General features: G+C 46.2%; 2 protein-coding genes across 2 annotated transcripts; both read right to left on the bottom strand.

The window, feature by feature from the left end:
* Positions 1-1386: 1386 nt before the first annotated feature.
* On the bottom strand, positions 1387-12572 carry LOC142765092 (uncharacterized). The gene is made up of 4 exons (XM_075865658.1): positions 12140-12572; positions 10181-10450; positions 5994-6297; positions 1387-1713 (listed from the first exon to the last, which is right to left on the bottom strand). The coding sequence occupies exons 1-4, from the start codon at positions 12434-12436 to the stop codon at positions 1670-1672; spliced, it is 915 nt and encodes a 304-aa protein (XP_075721773.1). The 5' UTR covers positions 12437-12572; the 3' UTR covers positions 1387-1669.
* A 2631-nt stretch (positions 12573-15203) lies between these two features.
* Positions 15204-22519, bottom strand: LOC119168194 (uncharacterized). The gene is made up of 4 exons (XM_037419597.2): positions 22088-22519; positions 19434-19703; positions 17113-17449; positions 15204-15524 (listed from the first exon to the last, which is right to left on the bottom strand). The coding sequence occupies exons 1-4, from the start codon at positions 22388-22390 to the stop codon at positions 15481-15483; spliced, it is 954 nt and encodes a 317-aa protein (XP_037275494.1). The 5' UTR covers positions 22391-22519; the 3' UTR covers positions 15204-15480.
* Positions 22520-22911: the final 392 nt, after the last annotated feature.

The following is a 22911-nucleotide window of genomic DNA, read 5'->3' as shown; positions in this document are numbered from 1 at the left end:
CTATATCTATTGCCGCTCTACAGAACAACTCCCACTGCCGGTTCTTGGGTCATGGGCTACACATGCGTCGTTACCAGTTGTGTTCTCGGCCTTCACATTGCTTCCATGTTTTCTAGCCCTCTTCCTACACAGATAGATCATGCTTTTTACCCCTATAGTCATCTATATTGGTGTGCCCTGTCCGCTGGTGGCTTCTGTAGCCCCAGGAAGTTACATCGATCCATTAAATACAATACCTCCTGTTTCGCGTGACGTCTGTTTTTCGGGATGTATATGAACCAATACAGTTGCCCATTTGCCTGTATACGCATTGACGCTCGGTTGAGACCAAGCGTTGTAGCGAAGCCTGAAGTTTCAATGGGTGTCACGTTGTTAAACTACTAAAGTTTCCGCTTAATAACAGGTATATCAGCCAGAGAGACAAGAACTGCTGTAAGAGCCAAATATATTTTTTTATTATTATTATTATTATTATTATTATTATTATTATTATTATTATTATTATTATTATTATTATTATTATTATTATTATTATTATACACATAGAGGACAGCATAATAGGAAGAGATAAAGTGGGAAAAAGTAAAATGAATTCCGAATACTCTGACAAGTATAAGTACACATACAAAAACAGTCCATCTATAACCGGGTGGCTACGTTAGTTCGGTTCATAAAAGTGAGTAGAGATCGATAGGCCTGGTCGCGTCGAAAAACGCAACGTCGGAAAATGGCAATTGTCAGTGCGAGGAATTTATATTGCTTATTAAGCAAATCTCGCTACATAGCACCACTCGTTCTTTTTGTGCACAGCATACAAAAAGCAGACGGACATCCTTCTAGACACACTCTTCCTTGCACCTATACCGTGCGGACAGCGTGGCTATGTATACGAGCTCATGATACTTTAAAACTAAGAAAATACAAGCAACAAAATACCATTATGTGGTCATGCTATCGTAGTGCATAACATGGAAGCTTTCTTTTTTTTGGGGGGGGGGGGGGGGAGGAACAGTTACTTTAAAGTGTAAGATAACTTTACGTCCAGTCACATTGTCCGGGACGTATTTGGGTGCTGAGCGAAAGCGAAGAGTATCTGCAACACAGCTGCCGTCGAGAAGTGCTGCAACCGCTTCGACGTTGATCCAACGCACCCGTGGAGTGGTGCGAGCCAATGGGGCCCGGACTATAGGGCTCCAGCCTTACCCTTCGCTCATTGTCTCTCACCCTTGGTTGCTTTGCATTTCAAAGGCATGCTTTGCATTGATGGGACTGCTACAAAGCCTGCCAGGCTTTTCCTCTAAACAAGTTGGTACCTCCGGGCAGAATTCGAACCACCCACTTCATTTAGCCGAAGCCAACGTCATACAAACTGGGCCACTGCTGCGATAATTGGTGTGGAATCACTCTTTATTTTTCTCCAACGTTTCTACATGCCCAAGCGGATGATTTAACGGGTCCAAGCGAACGCGGCGTGGCCAAGATGAACAAAGAGTGGCGGTACGAATTTAGGAGCTTCTAGAAGGGTCGACAGCTGGGCTCTAGGATTGAAGAGAGGATTTGGGAGAAAATTTAGCTTTCTTTCTAAACTCTGTACTACCTTAGTCATTATTTCGAATGTCCAGGTCTGCAGCCGACACTTTATCAGCATCCTAGAACTGTGTCTCCTTTCCTAGATGCCGCCTCTCGCTGCAGAAGCGCCTTTGCGGGCTCGAACTGCGCAGAAACAAAAGCAAAACGTTAGGATTTCTCAAGTTGCACGTACCATAACTGCTATACGTTCATAAGTAGGGAGCGGAGACTCCGAGTTTATTTTTACGAATTCTAATTTTATAACACATGCATACACCCAAGTCCCCTTCGAAAGGGACCCTCCATGACCGAGAATCGCACATGCGTGCTTGACCTTAGGAGCCCGAAACCCTTACCACAGTGCAACCACGATTCCGTAGTTGCACAGACGCACTATTCTCAGTTACGCCGAACATCAATTGCCACAAGTCGTAGTCGCATCCGGTTAGATGGAAAGCTTAACTCCACTTCCACCATCTATTGTTGCCCCCAACTGAGGTTGACGGCTTCTGAGCAACCATGGAGCAACGAAGTCGTTAACTGATGTCAATTACTCGAATTGATGAAGCTAACTAACAAAATGGCCAAACCTATGTCAACGATACGAGGCAGCGGCATTGATGTGTCGACTGGTGTTGTCTTAACGATGTTGTTACCTAAAAAGTCCGGCAAATTAGATCACGTGCCTCACAGTGTGCCATTAGGCATACCAAGCAATGAATAGACCCCACTTTTATGCCAACCTCATGGCGACATCACCTTTAAGTGCAAGAGCAGATTTAACGTATGCCGAAAAAATTGTCGAAATACTGGATACAACATGATAGGGGGCTGCAGATGTAAACAGGAAGTATATATATATGGGTGGATGCCTTTCAGTAATCAGTGAATTTATGAGGAGCAGCCACATATTTACACCTTTATTTGTGAAACATAGTGTCATGCAACTTGCCTCAAAATGATCGACAGTATTTAGCGCGCAACAAGTTCCAACTGCAGTTGGCCGTAAGTGTACTTCGCTCCTATTAATTGAGGTGTGTTGAATAATTTGAAGTTGTAACTGAGGTCTGTGCGCCTGCGTAACAGCTTAGTTAAAAGTGATACTATCGTAGAACCCCGTTAGTTCGAATCTCACGGGACCGAAAAAATTGCTTGAATTAATCAAATGCTGAAATATCGAGAGCATCGAGTACACAAAAGAGAAATGTCTAACACATCACTGCACTTTCATTTTCCTGAAGAAGACCCGAAACCAGTGATTACGTTGGAAAAGACGTTTGGAAGAAACAAAATTTTCAATATTTGCGAATTCGCTTTGAATTAAAGCATGGGTCAATACCTCCGTGTCTTAAATCAAAACGTGTTTCACAGTACACTCAAACCTGATTAAAACGAAGTTGCATATTACACGTGAATACGTTTGTTATAGTCGAAAAATATTTATTTGATGGCTACTTTTCATTTACTTCGCTATAACCAATCCTTCGTTATATACGAGTTCGTTACATTGAGATTTGAGTGTAATACCTTATTACGTACCAAAAACACGACTGCGGATCGTGACCACCCCTTCTCTTCCTGAAAGCCCGCGGCCGTTTGAGCTGTCGGCCAACACCATGTTCGTTCGTTTGCGTCTCACATTTCGGCACTTTGCTCTCGGCACACTTTTAGTATCGTCCGAATTAACCGGGTCGCAACCAAATATGACCAAATTAGCGAGAGTTTGATTCCATTAAGCAATGCATATGCTGGTCGGCGCCAGAGAACACGTCCGAATCGTTCGATTGTCCAATTAACGAGTGTTGTATTCAGAAGTGTTTACTGAACTTTCGAAACTGTAGTCTCTCCACAATGTCTGGTCGCTGTGCGTAGTTGAACTTCTGCGATGGCAGCGGCGATGCCACGGAAGCGTCTGCGATGTCCAAAGTATTGTTGTGTCGTGGGCTGCCACAACAATGCTGACAAAACCGAGGGACGCTTTGCACGTGTAAAGCTGTATCGGTTTGGCCCAACTGTGGGGCTGACTGGTGCATGAATTGACTTCATTATTTGTGTGGATGCATACCGCGGTTGCGAGCTTAAACTGTGCTTTAGTGCCAGCTTTGCAGCTGCATGTGCCTTCTCGAATACAAAGATCCTGCTTCTTCTGGCATCACCATGCCGACTATAGGAAAGAGAAATCTGGATAGCCAATTGCAACTGTTTTAGGGGTGAAGCTCCTTATAGCGACACCCGTTCGTCCCTCGTAGCCGTTGTAGTAGTGTGTAACAAGTATAACATTTTGACCTCCAAGGTGGTGCCGGTGAGAGATTTCTTCTGTGCGTTGTGTAACAATAAAAAATAGTGCTCAATGTACATGCCAATGGTTGCTAAGGGGGAATGAGAGACAGGAGCGTTCGGCTTTTAGTTAACGCGCACGCTGCGAATTTTTTATTGTTCAACAACGCACAGAAGACAAGAAAGGGTTGCTACATTATACTAGCTGGGTGTAACCTCCTAGGTTTTAGAAAGGTTTAGCGAGCGTTGGGTCGCAGTGCCATGAATACAGTGAACTAGCGTATACCATGAACTCGAGGTGGTTAAAGGTGGGAAGCAGACATGAAGCGCAAGCCGTAATAAAGTGTGCGTGTGCCTCCTTTCATTCACTCCTTGGAATGTCCGCTGGATGACGGTGCTTCTATATGAGGAATATATGATGAAAAGATGCGAGATGGTGGTACTTGGAGTGTTGAATAGGCGGACGAACGGAAGCACAGACAGATGATACATGGACGGACGCACGGATGGCTGCACGGACAGATGGACGCATGGACGGACGCAAAAGCGGATGCATGGACGAAAGCAGGGACGGACGCACAGATGAACGTGCGGACGCACGAGCAGGCGCACGCACGGACGGGCGGATGGACGCACGGGCGGCCACACAGACGCACGCATGGATGGACGGAAGCAAGAACGAATGGACGGACGGATGCATCGCCCCACTATCTATCATTCACTCCATGGATATGCTGCCATTTTTTTTTTAACATGCAGCTGCCTTCTCAGGCTTGCCTATATATATTCAGCAGCGCGTTGCGTTACATGATGGCACACGTTTCAAAGCTAACCTCAGGCTTGCACCTCTGCCAAAATGTTTCACGAGAGCGTACGAAGTGAAAATTAAGGTGACAGAACACACTTGAAAGCTAATTACACTCCGCACAGTGCTCAGAGTTCGCGTTTACGTGCGCGCTAATTGCGTGTCGCGTGACCGATACCACACCCCACCTGTGATTCAACTACACTCACACAGAGCCACTTTCACGAAAAATAGAGCAAACATGACACGAGCCGGAAAAAAAAACGGGGCGAGCTCTTCAACTAGACTCTAAAACTCCTCGGACATTTTAATGGCATTAGCGCATAAGTTTAGTTTTTAATTTATTTTTTCAGCCCACCGCAAACGTTTGCACATGACAGTGCATGACTGCTACTGTTAGACACCAAATCAAAACCACAATTATATTATTTTCGTAAACGTCGATGCACTACATCGATAGAATACGCGGCTACGTGTCGAATTACCTCGAGGCATACGTCGTACGCGGTATTGTCCCGAACCTGACAAATGCATTTCGCAGTGACTCGGGCCTCTTATTATTCCATATCGTCTGCTCCACATTATAAACGTGACTAACGAGCCTTTCTCCTTTTTCTTAAATTCACTTTTTGGGAGTGCTTTTCTAGCTCAGAGATATTTTTGAAGCCGCACTGCAGCCCGTACATTGTGAGGCGACTCAAAGGCACTGCGCGTCCTCTACAAGAGCAGGTAAGCTAGTGGCAAAAAGCGTTGGCGGGAAGGAAAAACGACGCGCGATATACATCCCAAATTTCTACTTGTCTACCAAAGATGGCGCTGCCTTTCCAGAGTCGCAGCGCCATCATGCGTTGTTTTGGCTTCTTATGACGCCTCTAGTTTGAATCATGAATAACAACCTTCACACCATTGCTGACGACGCGGTTATTTTAAGCTACGTTTATGCATGCACAGCTGGTTTGAAAGGACAAAAAGCCATATTTACTGTCTGACGGAAGATTATTCACTCATACGTTTCCTTAGTATCAATGACAAAAATAAAAAAAACTATGAATTTCCGTTTTTTTTTTAATGATAACGTGAAAAATATAGTTCGAAACCAACTCTTCCTCCCGCATCCATGAGCTTTGTATAATGCTCATAGCACACTTATGTGCGCAACCATGAAAATTGCATTATTCTTATAGTGTAACACGCTTATGTGACAACATAATGTGCCTTTTTTTATATTGCGTCTGCTTAACAAACTCGCCTCAATGATTCGAACACCACGGCACTTTTCGTCGTGCAATTCACCGCAAACATCGGTTCCTTTTCTTGCATTATGGAACACTAGCAGGCTTACCTCTGGTTGGAATCATCATCTTGATGATCACCACAAGCACAAGAAAGCAGACGACCATGATGGGTACTTTCTTCGGTTCACTCTTCAGTGGATCCAGCCGTCGCTTTTTGGATGTACATAGTTCCTTGGCGTCTTGCCCGTGGAGCACGAAACTGCGATACGTTGAGGCGACATCGGCCTTCATGAGCAGCACAAGTGCGGGGACCAACACCACTGCTGCCACGAGTGCGGGTCCTCGCACCACGTCCATTGGCAGCTGCAGGTACCACTCGAAAAGCTTCTCTCGTCGTGCCAACGCGAAAACCTGCCAGAAAACAGTCGAGAATGTGGTATAGCACATTTCAGCTCTGCGTGTGGGTCCTCTTGCGTGTGCTTACAGTATACTAAAGCTGATTCTGGGGTCCTTGCCATATCGGTAAAAATGGGGAAGGGGGAAGCAAAAGTTAAAGCCTTGTGTCCGAGGGCCTGACGTGCTACATCTCTCCCTTTTTTTCTCTATTCCTTCCTTTTTCTTTCTTGAATTCTATTGCACTGTACAATACTCCCTCCTAAATGCTTCCTTTCTCCGTAGAGGGCATTGTACATTCATTCACAGCTTAAGAACGGATAAATTCGGTTGCTACGGGCGATGACGATGGTCATACGCGTTCATACCATGACCATTGGTCAAAGACCGCTGTCAAGCCGTAATCGCGGCTTGTAGTTTGGCCTCCTCTTTCAAAGATACCGATTGATTGATTGATTGATTGATTGATTGATTGATTGATTGATTGATTGATTGATTGATTGATTGATTGATTGATTGATTGATTGATTGATTGATTGATTGATTGATTGATTGATTGATTGATTGATTGATTGATTGATTGACAGGCAAGAGTGAAACGGGCCAACCTGAAACGTCAAATCGTCTCTATAAAATATCAATTGACAAGTCCACAATTGATAGAGCGCCCATTATGGGAAGAGAACGAACACAAATGCGCAATGACCGCAGCTCTGTAGAGAGGCGCATTCTGTACGCCTGCAGACGCCGAGTGTTTCGCGTACGAAGAAGCCTCTGAAATCTAAGTTGTAAGACATTCAGTCGCAAATTAACTTCCACACAAGCAACCGTGTCGTGCGCCTGTCCTGCAGCTTTGTCAGATAGTTGTGTTAGTTGGTTTGCCTTCGCACCCTAAGTGTTCCGTCTGCGCCGATGCGGGCGTATTATTTTAAAAAAAAGAAAGCTTTGTTGTAGTCCTCTAAATTATTACAATCCGCTGAGTATATACATGCATTGGTGTCCAAAACTATCTGCAAGGGCTGCCGCGTGTTTTTTTATTTAACCCAGCGAAATGACAAACTTAACCTTCTTGAACACGCGAAAGTACTTGACCTTGCCGAAATTACCATCATCAGCCTTCCTACGCCCACCGCAGGCCAAAAGCCTCTCCCATGATCAACCAATCAACCCGGGCTTGTGGTTTTTGCTGTGACGTCATACCGGCGAACTTTTTATAAAGGAACGTAATTTAAAACGACTACCGTGGCAGCTGCGTTTTTTGATGCAGGCGGAAATAGAACTTGAGGCCCACGTACCTACATTTGGGAGCACTTTAAAGAACCCCAGGTCGTCAAAATTTCCGGATCCCTCCACTACGGCGTCGCTCATAATCGTATGGTGGTTTTGGGACGTTGAATATCCGGTATTATTGTAATTTAAATGCACTCATTTCGCGTCGAACTAGTTTCCATACGTGCTAGTGTAAAGAACGCAAATGAAAAGTGGCCCTCAACTCTCGTTAACACTTTTTTCTTCTCCTAGTTCGAGCACCGAGTCCCGTTAGTGAGAAGTGCGTTTCTCGTTGTAGTACATGATGATTTATAGCAGTGTCTGTACTATCACATTTAGTTTTCGTGTACTCTCTTCCGACGCGAGTTTTAAGCATAATCAATGCACAAGCAGCCGCAGGACTTGCACGTATTGAATCGAGATGTGGTCCTTCCCACTGAAACTTTCCTCATTTCATTCTAATACTTGTTTTTCCTTATCGAATCCGTACGTTTATTACATGTCTCCCATATATTCGCCACACTTTTCTTTAAGAATATTGTACAAATATATACAGAAATATTGAACTGGCAGGAGGGACACCTCAGAGGGGGTGCGTGTATTTTAGGGTGAACATCACTACACAGGCGAAATGTGATTTATTACGTTGAAGCGACATCCGAGCGTAGAATTCTTCATTAGGGGACGCGAGGTCGTACAAATATATACAGAAATATTGCACTGGCAGGCGGGGCGCCTCAGTGGGGGTGCGTGTATTTTAGGGTGAACATCACTACACAGGCGAAATGTGATTGATTACGTTGAAACGACATCCGAGCCTCCTCCTCGTCAGTTTCGGTCGAGCACGAAGGAAAAGACGCTTTCCATGCAATGTATGCGACAATCTAAACTGATACAATTACGTGCTTCTCACACAAATCTTGTGAAACGTGACAAGTAAACACTTCTTCGAATTAAACATCAGTGACTCCCGGTTGCCATTCAGAAGGACTTGAGTTTGGCCTAGTTGGTGACGACTGCATGACATGTTGACCGCAAAGGAATGACGGTGAAAACAGTGGAAGGTACGACTACACGGGTGGGTAAACTTTCGGCTTCTTTTATCATCCAGGAAGTACCAATATATACACAATAATGGCATGCATCGAACCCAACGGGCAACCACCCAATTTTTTTATCAAATTTTTATCAGTGGAAGATAGCTTGGGATGTAAAAAAGCGCAAAAATAGAAACAAGGACTGAATAAGAGACTACAAGGCACTGAGCTCGCAACTAAAATTTATTGGAAGGCACACGCACACATATCTAGCAGCCGACCATGTCACGGGGCACGAAAAGGACGTCTGCGCCCCGCCGCGGTGGTCTAGTGGCTAAGGTACTCGGCTGCTGACCCGCAGGTCGCGGGATCGAATCCCGGCACGGCGGCTGCATTTCCGATGGAGGCGGAAATGTTGTAGGCCCGTGTGCTCAGATTTGGGCGCACGTTAAAGAACCACAGGTGGTCGAAATTTCCGGAGCCCTCCACTACGGCGTCTCTCATAATCATATGGTGATTTTCGGACGTTAAACACCACATATCAATCATCAATCAATCATCGAAAAGGACGTCTGCACGGCAGAGCAAACAGGGTACACAAAAGACCTAATCATTGTGAAAAGCAACATGTGTGTAAACATCCGGAAAAAAAAGGAAATATAAAGAACCTTCCACTGGACAAAAACATTTGCAACATTTTATGAAAAAAAAAATAATAATCCCTTAACCATGGCTGCGCTCAAACCGAGGAAGATATCTTTTTTGATACATAGGTGGTTGCCGCACTAGGCTGATGCGCGGATCTATTGGGTCCTGAGCGTGTCGCAATGTATTCCTGCGTATTGCTGCGATTAAACGAGTCGCAAGTTTACCGCCCATGTGGTCGTTCCTTTCATAGTGACATCACCTTTTGTTTAACCAGGGGGTCGAAATTTCCGGAGCCCTCCACTACGGCGTCTCTCATAATCATATGGTGGTTTTGGGACGTTAAACCCCACAAATCAATCAATAAAATTCGCACTAAACAATGGCGGGACATGTCCGACATACTAAACGCAACAATACTGATTGTTGGCCTAGTTGGTACTTGCTTAATGCCATGCTTTGGCCGCAAATAACACGCACAAAAAGTAAAGGAGCGTTGAGTGTTCCTTTACTTCGTGTGTGTGTGTGTGTGTATTTGCGGCCAAAGAGAGAGCGAGAGAGCTCTTATTTGAAAAGCACAGAATTTAGCCGGTGTGTGTGTGTGTGTCACTGACTTGCTACTCTGCGTGGGGAAGGGTATTAGGGAATGAGAGGCAAAAAAGAGAGAGAAAGAAAATATTAAGAAATAATATGGAAAGAAAAAAGTAAATATGTCTCTTGGACGGGGACGTGTGCTGACAGCATGACTTGTGTGTGCTGACAGCAAGGCGCCTAGCATGTAATAGTAAGCGTATACGGTGCAGGCTAGATTACACATTCTCAACCTCAGATGCATCATGGTTGTGGACCTGCAAGGCTGATTTGCACACCTATATATGGCTGAGACGCAAGCACAGGCGTATCCTACGCGAACACAAGCGTATCCTGATTCATTTAAACGTAAAGCTAACCTTGAAGCCAGCGATCACCTCGTAAAGACCGGCAAAGCAAGCGGCCAGTAGGACAACCACGTTGGCCACCAGCAGACCGACCAGCAGAGCGTTCACCTCCAGCCTCTTCACCGCGCTCGCCTTGGCCGCCAAGAGAGAGATGAATCGGGTGGTGTAGGAGAACACGGCGGTGCAAAACACCGCCATCGTGAAGTTACCGAGACAGGTGAGCAGAACGTGTAGCGTGGTCAGTTCGCCACGCACCGCCATTTCCGTCAGAAAATGCAGGACCTGCGAAGCAAAGCGGTTTCTAATGGACAGGAAAAAATATCCCGTTCGGCGGTGGTAGCTATATGTTCGTGTACGCAAATCGATTATGCTAGGCGTGTTAACTTGTGTTCAAAACAGAACATAATACTTCGTTCGTTAGATAAAGTGAACCTTTTGCGTAGCCAATATGACTTGATTGACCTCAGTCTGCTGCAAATCACGCAAACGACACAGATAAAAGGAAGACATACAATAGGAATGGCCCTTATTCCATTAGATAAGAGGTGTTCCTGTGGTGTCTCCCGTTTATGCAATTTGCGTGCTTTATAAATGAACACTGTGTTTCAGTTGCATTACTTTACTTCCTCCATCGATTCATTACGAGAACTGCAAGCAGCTAGTAGGACGCTGGTATCAAGCAGCTGGTATCAGGACGGTTCATGTATAGTTAAAATATAAGCGAAACATGTCAGAAGAAGGCCGTGCATTTTTAGCCTTGTTATAACACGCCTAAGATTAGGTGTACAAGGGGTGTTGCAGGGGTGTTTTACTTACACCTGATTTGTAAAGTTAAGGACGTAATAAGGCTGTTAATAAAACTCTAAACACCCGTATAACACACCTAAGGATGTATATTTATTTTGTGCGTATGACCATAGTCGATTCTTTCGAGAAAGGCACTACGATGTTCGATAAAACGTTTAATGTGCCGCGTTTCATAACCAACGTCAACACAATAACTTTTCTTTTCCCGATATCAATGCGACGAAACACTCAATGCGCATAAATCAAAAGCCTACGATTTCATTGTTTTTATGTTCAAAATTAAGCATCTCTGGCTGTAGAATTAGGTATTTATTTACACACAAATTACAAATAATTGCTGAAGCTCACAAATCACCTCTGCCTATGCTCTACATCACGAAAGAGCGGTCACACAGCTTTAAGGCGCAACTGCTACTTCTTTTATGCATGTGTACGTACAAAAGAGTGTGGATACAGAACTTCTACAAGACTGAGCTTATATGAGAAATATGATACTTAAAACTAAGTGAGGAGTGTATTCACCCCACAAAACATTCTTATCGAGAAAGGAAGGAAAATGGACATAATTGGAGAAGCTACTTTTTGTCTCAACTTACACGTCCAACTTATGTGGGGCCGGTTCTCCCTCTGGATCCATCTGTGGAAATGACTAATTCTCCGACAAAGTATTCCCAAAGAATCAGCGTTCCTGCAACATTGTCAAACTTTACCATGAAGAATACATGAACTAGTCAAAAGCTGGCCTCCACCGACATTCCTCTCTCGGCAACACTCGAAACATCCATCTCGACCTCAACTTTAGTATTGCTTGCATTGATTGTACATTGCCGTCTCCCGTTGGGCTGAACACGACTCAGCATGGCCATAGTTGCGCCACGCCAGTGCAGCCAATGTGGACAGCATACCATTCCGTTAAAGCTAAGCACCGGTCTTGCTTGTCTCCAGAACAGCAACAGCGGCCCACTCGTATGCGGTTGCGCCACTTCGATTCGATGTGGGCCCGCAAAGCATGCGCTCTGCGCAGTGCTGGCACACGGAGCCGTGTTCACCCTAGGAGTGGCCGCCACTGTACATGCAGAGTGATTGTAAATGTGGGCGGTTAGCGGAATCGTCATCTACATCTGTGACCGTGCCGCACCCGCGTGAAGTGCTGTATCAACTCACAGTATTCAACGTGACGGCGACACCCAGGACGTATGGCCGTATGGCGTCCCAGCGGTCGTTGCAGATGGGAAGGTCCTGCCACGCCGAGCGACACCAGCACAAGAACTCTCGCGGGTCAAAGGCGCTCTGCTGTCCGTCAACCGACCCCTCAAGGCTTTTCTCGTCGCCTACAGCGTCCCCATCTTGCTCCTCAAGCAGCACCTCCTTGGCTGCGTCATCGCTGTCTTGCAGCATGACCCATTTTTCATCGGCCAGAGGTGGGACGGCCTCGGTCTGTGGTTGGTCCGGCGTGGCCATGACCTGAGCTTCGTATCCCTCCCGAGGTCTGAAGGTACCTGTCGGCTGCGCTTCTTTGTCCCTCTTTGAAGATACCGGTGGTCTATGGCGGCTCCGTTTCCCCGACGTGGTTACGACAAGGTGGGGGGCAAGCACGCGCCCGTTCTCGCCGCGTGATGCTGCTGCTGATGATTGTTGTGTCGCACATGCTAAGACACATCAATTGAAACAAGCTTTCCCTATTATTTATGGTGTCATCCATTGGCAGATTCGGAGCACTTCCGGTAATACTTTCTTCTGCTCCATGTGGAAGTCTCTTCAAGTGGCAGATTGAGAGTTCTCCCTATAAATTCCATTGGCAGATCTGAAACAGCTACTTAATGATGATGATGATGATGATGATGATGATGATGATGATGATGATGATGATGACAACCTCTGATGGATGGCGCTCACCCACAGAGGGGGATGGGCCAAGAACCGGGCGGCAGGATACTTAAATGAAACTAAAACGAAAATAAAGCCAAACTGAAAAGTAGTTTAGAAATAATACTACCAATAAACAAAAATTTTTGCTGAGCAAGCGGTCAAACCATCTCTTGTTTTTGACAGACATAGCTACTTCACGAGATCCACTCCACGGAGCAACTTGTTCTGCTCAGTGAAAATCGGTGGATTCAACCGGAAGTCGAATTTGGGCCCGCCAACGAACGCCAGTTGCGTTAGTTGCGCCTCACGTCAGAGCTCACGTTTTCTAGCGTAGCGTCACTGTGCCCAGCGTGTCCACTCGTGCAAGATGAGAGACGCGCGCATGGCATTCCATTCTGACCCTGCCATTTGCTTCAGAGGGAGGGCATGGGTTCCATTGGCAGATTCCCTCCTGTTGCACTCCATCCACCAGAGTGGAGTGCTCCGGCGCACAGTTCGTCAGTCACTCCACATCCACCAATGGATGACAGCATTATTCAATCTTCATCACCTTCGCTGAGGCGGCCACCGAGCACGTGCCATCTCTGGCGCCCCAAATGGTAGTGACGCCGACTACGGCGTCACTTCGAGTTTTATAATTGTGCCAGACTGCGCAAAGTGGAAGAGATTATAAAGCACGCAAAACACTACACATAAGAAACATTCTATACGTTAAAATTATCAGGTTACGTACATTGAAGAATGCATACATGTAAATACAGAATAACTAGACATTATGATTACATGGTACCACAATTATTAAAAGAACGCAGTAATTTGGTGAATCATGTAAGGAGTGTGTAGCGGGAAGGCAGGATAACCGCTGGCCGTTAAGTATAACTGACCGGGTTCCCAGAGAAGACAAGCGGGTTTGGGAGAGACAGAAAGTTAGGTGGGCAGATGAGATTAGAAAGTTTGCGGGTATAAAGTAGCAGCAGCAAGCACATGCAGGATCGAGTTGACTGGCAGAACATGGGAGAGGCCTTTGTCCTGCAGTGGACGTAGTCAGGCCGACGACGACGACGACGACGACGATTATGATGATGATGATGATGATAATGATGATGATGGGTGTGACCAGTTCCGAGAATTCATGCTTATGTTACAACTTATCAACGTCGACATAGTGAAAAGAAAATCGAAGCACTATATCTCATTTATCTTTGTCATTAGGTGCGAAAGTTGGTTTCCACTAAGGCGACTGGTGGTTTCGCGCTGCCTTTAATTGTTGACTTCTAGAGCGATCGCCGTAGGTACTCTGTCAATGTGGTCTTTGAAAGAGGGGGGGGGGTGCACCTCCTTGATTTCGGAAGGGGCACTCTATTAGCATGGTCATTTTTTGCTCTCTCTGCCATGACAAAATATTTTGGCGGGGTGGGGGGCAAGGGTTTGGTGTGCCACACCCTGGCCCTGGCTACTGCGGCAGTTGGGGACTACCTGACAGCTCAAATAGAGAGGGGGAGGGAGGATCAACCATACGTGGGTGCGTTTGCATGTGTGCATACATGCAAAATTCAAAATTTTCCAAAATGGGAGAGCGCGAAACCGCCCCCTCCTTCTCTACTTGGTACGCCCGAAGAAAGGACAAACCGTGTTTACGTGTTATCTGACTCTGCAGCACAAATACACTAACACGTGGGGCCATACGAACGTACGGAAACAATGTTCCTTGGTTGCCTCCATGAGTCCCTCCAGGAGACAGCGGTAGGATGTGGCGCCTACTGCATGTTTGTGGTGGGTAGCCGCACCACCACTTGCTAAGCGCTACCTGTAGCTACGGCTAACAACCACAAAAAAAGCAACCCATCCTGGTGGATCAGAGGCACGCTACGAAACTTACTCAAGTAAGCCACCACACGGCAGCCGCTGGACAAGTTCACCGCTTGAGCTCTATTCAGGTCGAACTTTAGCGGACGCCCTTCAAAGTAGGTCACCGCTACGGTATAGCGGGCGTCGATTCGCAATTTATTTTCGTCCAACATCAATGCACGCTTAGGTGGTTGATTCAACGCGTCCAAGCAGTGTCGCATATCCAAGACGAACTAGGCGTAACGGTTGAGATTTTCGAGATTTCGGAAGGGTCAACGGATCCTTCAATGTTGTAAGAGTTAGGAAAAATTTTGGCAAGATATGACACTCCCTTTTACTGCTATGCTACTTCAGTAATTATTTCAAATAACCCGGTCTCCAGCCAACTCTCTAGCAATGTCCCCTGCAAGAGCCACTTGGCCCAGGAAAGCTGCGGAGAAATAGTCAGACGTTAGCATTCCTGGCCTTTTCTTTTTGCGCCAAAACCTTGACACCATAATCAGGCACTGTGTACGAGAAGCATCCGTCCTTTATTTTGACCACAGCTCCAGGTCATATCTAAGCCTCCAGGGGGATGGTTTTAACAGTCCAGGGCTGTAACGCCGATCCAAGATGAATAATGCGCGAGGGTATTAATTTTAATCTTGCCGAAGAGTTGGAATATATTGTCAAATTTCAAGAGGAATTTTGGGCAGATCGTGACGGTATTCTAGAAGTCTAAGCTGTCTAAGCCATCATTTAAGATATCACGATGTCCGCTCGTCGGTGTATTTGTCTGGCCCAACTTGCTAGGTGCCGCCGTTCGCTGCTGGAGCCACAGGGGAAGAGAGAACTGCGAACAAGAATAAATGGTGTTTTAAATGTTAGCGTTGTTCGTGCCGAAAGCCCAATAGCATCATGAGATAGCCGTAATGTGTGCTTCCTCGAGATGGTTTTGAACCAACTTGACTCTAGACCATTCTGTGTGAAGATTTTGGCACCTTGGGCGTCTGCCTCAATTGCGCAGAAAGCGACTAAAGCACTCCTACTTCACTTGAAGACAACAAACCTGAGCGACCGCCTGTAGACTGTGTGTGCTCGTGATTTTGTGTACCTTCTTATCTGTCAGCAACCTCTTTTCTCCCCTTCATCCCTTCCCCAGTGCAGGGTAGCATACGGGATGTGCGTCTGGTCAACCTCCCTGCCTTTTCTTGCATCTTTACCTCTCCTCATTGATGTCAATCACCTCAAGTTCGATCCACCTTGGTAGCTTACAAAACATGGTGTCGCGCAGCTGAATTTGATGACATGAGTTTGATCCCTAGCAGTAGCGGACGCATTTTGATGGAGGCGAAATGCGATGAGTACAGAGGTATAAACGAGGGAGCCCAAATTAATAAGAAATCCTCCACTAAGGCGTGCCTCGCTGTCATAACGACGCTTTGAACCTTTAAACCTCTCGGAATCGATACAGCATTGAGAACTGTATCGCCAGCGCTGTAGTCTAAGTTTACCGACATTTTATGCGTTTGGCCCTAATCGAGTTGAAGTTCCCGTGGTAAGGAGAAAACGCGTGTTCTAGACCAGAGCAGTGCAACACCACTTGTAAGCCACCACTGAGTGCAAATCGGACGTTACAACGCAGTTATTATAAAAGCATGACAATTCACACAATCGCTCCATCGTTGACTTCGAAGATTATTTCTCTCCTTGCTGGCTTTCATTTCACTTACGATAATCCTCAGGGCCAGAGGCGATACATAGAAGTAGCGGTAAATCACGAAAAGTAGGAACAAACTGAAGAAAATACCACCGAAATACTTTAATATAACCTGAGGAAACAATGGCTTTGCGAAACTACTCGTGATTGTTCACGTCTACAATGTCTTCTAATGCGAAGCAGCTTACGAGTTGTAAACAAAATTTTTTGGTGACCACGAAAAGAAACCATTATTTTAACAAAAACTGAAGCGAGTCGTGACTGAATATTTAACGACGTCTTGTGAAAGCATTACTATTTACCCTATAAAGCTGTCTTCGAAACGTGCTAAAACATCGATATTGAAAAATGGTTTCATAGATTCTCTGAAACTTAATGTGCTTCCTAGTGTCATGCCAGCACCTAATACTGTTGCTAATGCTATAAGCGGACTCTCATGACAATGTAATAACATAACGCATGAGTAATACCATAGCAGAACAGATTGTTGGGCTAGTTGGCTATCCACGAACACTAAGACATCATAGCACAAAAAACCCCGAACACGAGAAAATGAAGGAGACAATGAAAAGGAACTTCTATGACTCAAACTGAATTAGATGTACAACTGAATTAGCTGTACTCAATTAGCTCTACACACTGCAAAACGTTTCCTCGGACTGTTTTGCCCAACCATTCCTTTCTTTTTCTTTCGTTCGATATTGCGTTCCAGTCGTCTCACCTCCTCCCGGGGATATCATGAAGATCATCAGCAAAAGCACCATTCCGCAGGAGATGACGACAATGCGTTTCAGCACAGAGCGTGCCATAGACGCGAGGAATTTCTGAAAGGACATTCCTCGAAACGGAGGCGTAATGCGGCCTCGTTTCCTGGCCTCACACAACTCCCGGCAGAGATGTCTCACGGCACAAAAGGTGGTCCTGATATCGGTCGCCATGAGGTACACCGACCAAACGGTCAGCACGACGGCTCCTGTAAGTGCTTTCGCCCGCGCCACGTCTGCGAGCAGCTGCAGGGGCAGCACGAAATGTGCCTGTCGCCGTGCCGCGGGGTAAACCTGAGAGCGAGAGCATGGAATGGTAACATTGAGCCCGATGTTGGGTAGGTACTAAAATATGTTAGGAATAGAAGGTACAAGGCTATACAAAAGTTCTCAGTCCGCTATCTCGCGTACTCCTATGTCAGCATGGCTAGACACTTTTCACCCCCCCCCCCCCCTTGAACAAAGTTTGTCAGTTACTCTCTAAGAAAATATCCATTTCATCACAAGAGTGAAGCAATGAATGCGATAGCAGCAAACTGTAGGGTTACAGGAAATATAGCTAGCAGGTAGCTCTTTTAGATTTGATATCTTCTATCTTGGTGTTAGTGCACAGCACTGCTCCAGGGATAGAGCTTTTTTAAAGATGATAGTCTTTCTTAGGGACCTTCATCGCAAAAATTTTGGTCTGTCTGTCTGTACATTTGTCTGTTTTTTCGCCTTCAACGGTACCCTAAACGGCACCAAAGTGACTAAACGATACTCCAAAAGGCCGACCCCATCCGCAGCGCCCACCAATATTGCTCAAGGTTTAGCGTTCATACTTGTGCGATTGTCAATCAAAAAGCAATTATTGCACATATCTGAGGCACCATAACAACACGTCAATATTATGTATGTGTATTTTTTTACTAGAACAGGCATACATGAGTAATTTTAAGTATCGTAGCCTTTATAACGGTGCGCCGGCCATGCAACGCTTGCACGAAACGACAAGTGTTTCCAACGCTTTGCTAAGACGACACGGTGGTGTCGCCCATCCATCGTCTTGCGTTCTACACCTTATCACCTCAGAGGCAGGCGCGCACAGCGCGCGCCCCGTTTTCTAGGATAACTGTCAGATAGCGCTCATGTCTGACGTGTGGCGCGACTTGATGCGCTCGTTTACCACCACTGCACGCTCGAGGCACTGTTTTTTTTTAAGACGATAGTCTTTCTTGGGGACCTCCGACGGACAAATTTTGGTCTGTCTGTCTGTCTGTCTGTCTGTCTGTCTGTCTGTCTGTCTGTCTGTCTGTCTGTCTGTCTGTACATTTGTCTGTTTGTCCACCCTAACGATACCTCAAACGGCCTCAAATGACCAACCCCATCCGCAGCGCCCACCATTATTGCTCAAGGTTTAGCGTTCATAGTTGTGCGATTGTCAATTAAAAAATCAAATATTGCGCATATCCGAGGCGCCATAAAACACGTCTATGTTTTGTATGTCTGCCTTTATTCTAGAAGAGGCGCCACACAAGTAACTATAGAGACTGTAGCGTTTATCGCGCTGCGCTGACAGTGCAACGCGATGCCCCAGAAGGTGTTTCCAACGCTTTGCTACAACGACCACGCTACAACGGCACCTGCCCGTCACTTTGCATTCTACACCTTATCACCTCCGAGACTGGCGCGCATCTTTCTCCGCGGTCACGCACGCCTTCGTTTTCGAAGATAACTGCCAGATGGCGCTCGTGTCTAACGTGCCTAGATGCGCTTGTTCACCTCCGCTACATGCTCGAGGCACTCTAACGCAGTGCCTCCAAAATACCATTCACCTACTTTCTTGCGCAGAACATCAAATAAATGTTTTGTTCACTCTCTCCACACGCAAGGCTATCGTCTTTCGACGACATTCGCAGATGATTAAATGCAGATACGGGGCCAATTTTTTTTCATGCTGTCGTTTCAACGCGAACCGACGAGAGCGCAGCATGCATGGGGACACGAGTGGTTTGCTGATGCCTGCTGAAATGAAGGGCACCCCAGCGATCGCGGCCGCGCCCTTCTTATCCAAAATCACCCTTGCTTATCGAGCGACAAAGCCCCCGACCTGCCCTCTTGCGTTTTATCAAAGCACACCCGTAGCTCCAAGCTTCCCGTTGCGCCAAAGAAAATTCGCGCCATTAAGAATGGTTGACGGTCGCTTTAATGCGGCTGGTTGGAACAAAAGGACTTAGCTAAGAATTCACCAGTGATTATTTTTGCGAAAGCTTGTTAAGTGCATACAGGCGAGCCTCACCATGATGCCGGCACCCACATGGCAAATGCAGACAAAAAAGGCGACGAGTAGGATCACTGCTTTTAGGACAGCCAGCTCCAGCAGCAGATCTAGCACCTCAAACTTCTTTACAACGCTGGCCTTGAGCGCCGACAGCGAGAGAAATCCCGTGGCCCAGGACGCTGTGGCAGAATACAGCATTGCCATCGTGAAGTGTCGCAGACATGTCAGCGTCACTTGTAGATTGTGACAATTTGTCAGTGATGCCAGCACAGAGAGGAGAATCAGGACCTGCATGCGTGCAAGACATCAGTCAATGAGCAGGTAAGTTAACGCCGACTCCTCAAGGACACAAGTGTGGTTCAGTTACAAAACTGTAGCTGTTACAACAGCGCACATTCAACCAAGATTTACCAACTTCTATCCACATCACTTAGAAAGCTTGCCAACTGTGCCTGCGTCACTCATCCGGCACAGTGCAACGTTCAGCCGGCCGGTTAGTAAACGAGTAGATACAATAGTGGCTGAACGAAAGTACTAAATCATGACGAATTCAATTAGGCCGAAAGAAGCGCTCGACACCATCATGCCCCGTTGGGGAGCTAAAAAAGTAAAGTTCCAAGAAGATATAATCGATAGAACCCCGTAACTTGTGTGAATGTTGCCACTAGTAAAAGTTCTGAAAGTATTATTTCCATAGATGCTGGCAGGCTTGTATGTGCCGCTGTTCAGAAGAGGACAAAGATGCGCGTGCAGAGAAAAACGATAGAGTCTTATTGCCATTGTTCGAATCAGTTTGACGTCTTTAATTGTCTGCCATTATCTACAGGTTACAGTTACGGTGTAACGTGACACTGGTGGAGGTGCTGGGTATCGATCCCAGTACCTCTCGCTATCTACAGATAACTCGCCAGCTGGGAAACATAATGGTGCTCTTTCCGGGCACACTAATCCACCTCCAGCTGGCCCGGTCATTGAAGCTGCTTGGGCTATCCAAGTTGTTTCGCGCACTGGTCACAATACTGTGCAAGTACCCGTTGCTGCGATCTAGTGGCTATTCTGCTCGTTTTACAACCTCAATGTCGCAGAATCGAATCGGCTCCGGCAACCACATTTCCATGAAGGTGAAGGGCTATAGGACTGTGTACATATAGGATATTAGGTTCACGTCTAAAAACACGAGGTGGTCGAAAATTCTGCATCTCCACACTATGGCGTCCCTCATAACCATATCGCTGTTTCGGGACGTAGAAACCCAACAATTATTATTCTTATCCTGAAAGTAATTTCTTCTCATTTCATCAGCGTGCGAAGGCTTGGAGCGTAGTGTTGTACAAAGTTTTAGGGATCACTGAAGCGATAAGCAACCCGAACAAAGTACACGTACCTGTGTTAGAGGGAGTGTTGTTTCGTTTCTTGTAAATGAGGTACAGCGAAGCACTCAATGGGAAGTACACCACACAAGATGAGCGTATTTCTCAAGTTATCTCTGCTATTCAACTTTCTTTTATTCGTGTATGTCATTCTGCCTGCGTTGCATGTGGACACCACGAAGGATTCACACACCACGGCACTCGCTATTCATGACGTCAGAGTCGTCACAGCGATTGTTCACCGCTGCTTTGTGAGATATCCCATATGCCTGCGCGCGAACGCGATGACGTCATAGTCAATACAATGATTTCTTCTATTACTGCGACAAATATAACACTGATAAATCTATGACAACATTTTCTCTAATTTCTCTGATGATTTGATTTCTCTGTCATTTACTTGGCATCATGGTTGAACTGTACAGATCTAAATAATTAATCGAACAAGGACTGCTGTTGAAATCAACGGGTCGAAAAGGAAACTTGCCTTCGTCATAACGAAGACAATCTGCTCTCATTGATTGGAGCATAGTGCTTGACCTTTCTAAGCGACATTTACCAAAGTAGCTCGAGCTTCTTGGCTAGCCGTAACTAAATAAAGAAACAGCTCTGAGAACAAGTACAAGACTTCAAACATTTAATGTGCCTATAGTGTCTCTTCTCATTGCCGTTCGTGCAGTATTCCTGAAACAACTATATATGCTATGAATGACGCCTATAGGGCAGTGCACCGAATAATTTTGGCCAGATCGGGTATTCTAACCTGCGCTGACATTGCACAGTACAAAGTACCTCTTGTCGAAGCACTGTCTTTAAATTTCCCTGTTTGATAATTTCTCTTCATGACTCCATCTTGCCGTGAGCGTAGTCCTTTCTCGATATGGATAGCTTCACAAAGTTAGATAGCCAGAACATCTACCCTTCACAACAAAGCCGTAGCCAGAAACTCCTTTCAGTAGTCTTCAACTATTCTTTATATGTGTCCCTACGTGCGTTTGTGTATTTACGTTTATATAGAAACAGGCAATATTTCCCTTTTTTTGGTAAGGAGAGGTGTTCAAACTTCCAATTTCCCCTCTCCCTCTCCGCTGAAAAATTGGCTACGCCAATGTTTCAGCGGTGTTCGAATCAGGTTGGTTTGCTTGTTTCTATTTGTGACTCTGTGACTGTGACACAGGCAAACTTTGAATATTTCAAGGAGGGAAGAGGGTTTACCCCAAACTCCGCCCCTTTCCCCGACATATGCCAGCGTTTCACAGACGTTATCGAATCGCGTATGTGTAACTATATGTGTGAACTCACGGCATTAATGGAGAGGGTGACGCCGAGTACGCATGGCCGCCTGTCTTTCCGGAGGGCTTTGTGGACGAGGGCGTCGTTCCACGCCGAGCGAAGGCACCACGAGTGGGAGATGAATCCCTCATCTTGGGCCCCCTTGAGCACCTCGGCCGCATTCCGAGCGCATTCCTTGGCTTCTTTCTCGTCGCCATCTTGCTCCTTGAGCAGCATTTCCTTAAATGTCTTGCCGTCGTGTTGCAGGCAGACCCATGGCTCGTCAGGCTCAGACAGCATGGTCTCCGCCTTTCGGGAGCCTGATGAGGACATGACCCGGGCTTCCCGTCTCCCTCGAGGACTCCGGGCTGGCCTGTCGAACGCTGCGTTTAGACGCACCTGCAAGTAGCCGGCGATCTACGGCGGCCCCGTCTTCGCTGGCGGGAGCAGGAAGCTCCTAGACTGATGATGATGATGATGATGATGGTGATGATGATGATGATGATGCTAATAATGTTGTTGTTGATGATGATGGTGGTGGTGGTGATGATGATGATGATGATGATGATGATGATGCTGATGATGATGATGATGATGATGATGATGATGATGATGATGATGATGATGATGATGATGATGATGACCTCTGATGGATGGCCATCATCATCATTATCATCAGTCTAGGAGCTTCCTGCTCCCGTCAGCGAAGGATGGCCATCATCATCATCAGTCTAGGAGCTCTCTGCTCCCGCCAGCGAAGACGGACTGAATCGCCCACTTTCAGCTGAGTTGATGATGATGATCCTACCTTCATACATAAGGAATGGACCTCCATGTACCAGGGATGATATGTT

This window comes from Rhipicephalus microplus, chromosome 6 (assembly GCF_043290135.1).
Source record: "Rhipicephalus microplus isolate Deutch F79 chromosome 6, USDA_Rmic, whole genome shotgun sequence".
NCBI lineage: Eukaryota > Metazoa > Arthropoda > Arachnida > Ixodida > Ixodidae > Rhipicephalus > Rhipicephalus microplus.
This window is presented reverse-complemented; position numbering and strand designations above follow the sequence as displayed.

What these genes read in the sequence shown, in the direction of transcription:
- LOC142765092 (XM_075865658.1), bottom strand. Translation starts at nt 12,436, where the DNA reads ATGGCCACGCCGGACCAACCACAGACCGAGGCCGTCCCACCTCTGGCC. An exon ending in TCGCCGTCACGTTGAATACT is followed by an intron (nt 10,451 to 12,139) that starts GTGAGTTGATAC and finishes TTTGCTTCGCAG; the next exon opens with GTCCTGCATTTTCTGACGGA. An exon ending in AGGTGATCGCTGGCTTCAAG is followed by an intron (nt 6,298 to 10,180) that starts GTTAGCTTTACG and finishes GTTTTCTGGCAG; the next exon opens with GTTTTCGCGTTGGCACGACG.
- LOC119168194 (XM_037419597.2), bottom strand. Translation starts at nt 22,390, where the DNA reads ATGTCCTCATCAGGCTCCCGAAAGGCGGAGACCATGCTGTCTGAGCCT. An exon ending in ATGTGGGTGCCGGCATCATG is followed by an intron (nt 17,450 to 19,433) that starts GTGAGGCTCGCC and finishes TCTCGCTCTCAG; the next exon opens with GTTTACCCCGCGGCACGGCG. An exon ending in CATGATATCCCCGGGAGGAG is followed by an intron (nt 15,525 to 17,112) that starts GTGAGACGACTG and finishes TCTTGTTCGCAG; the next exon opens with TTCTCTCTTCCCCTGTGGCT.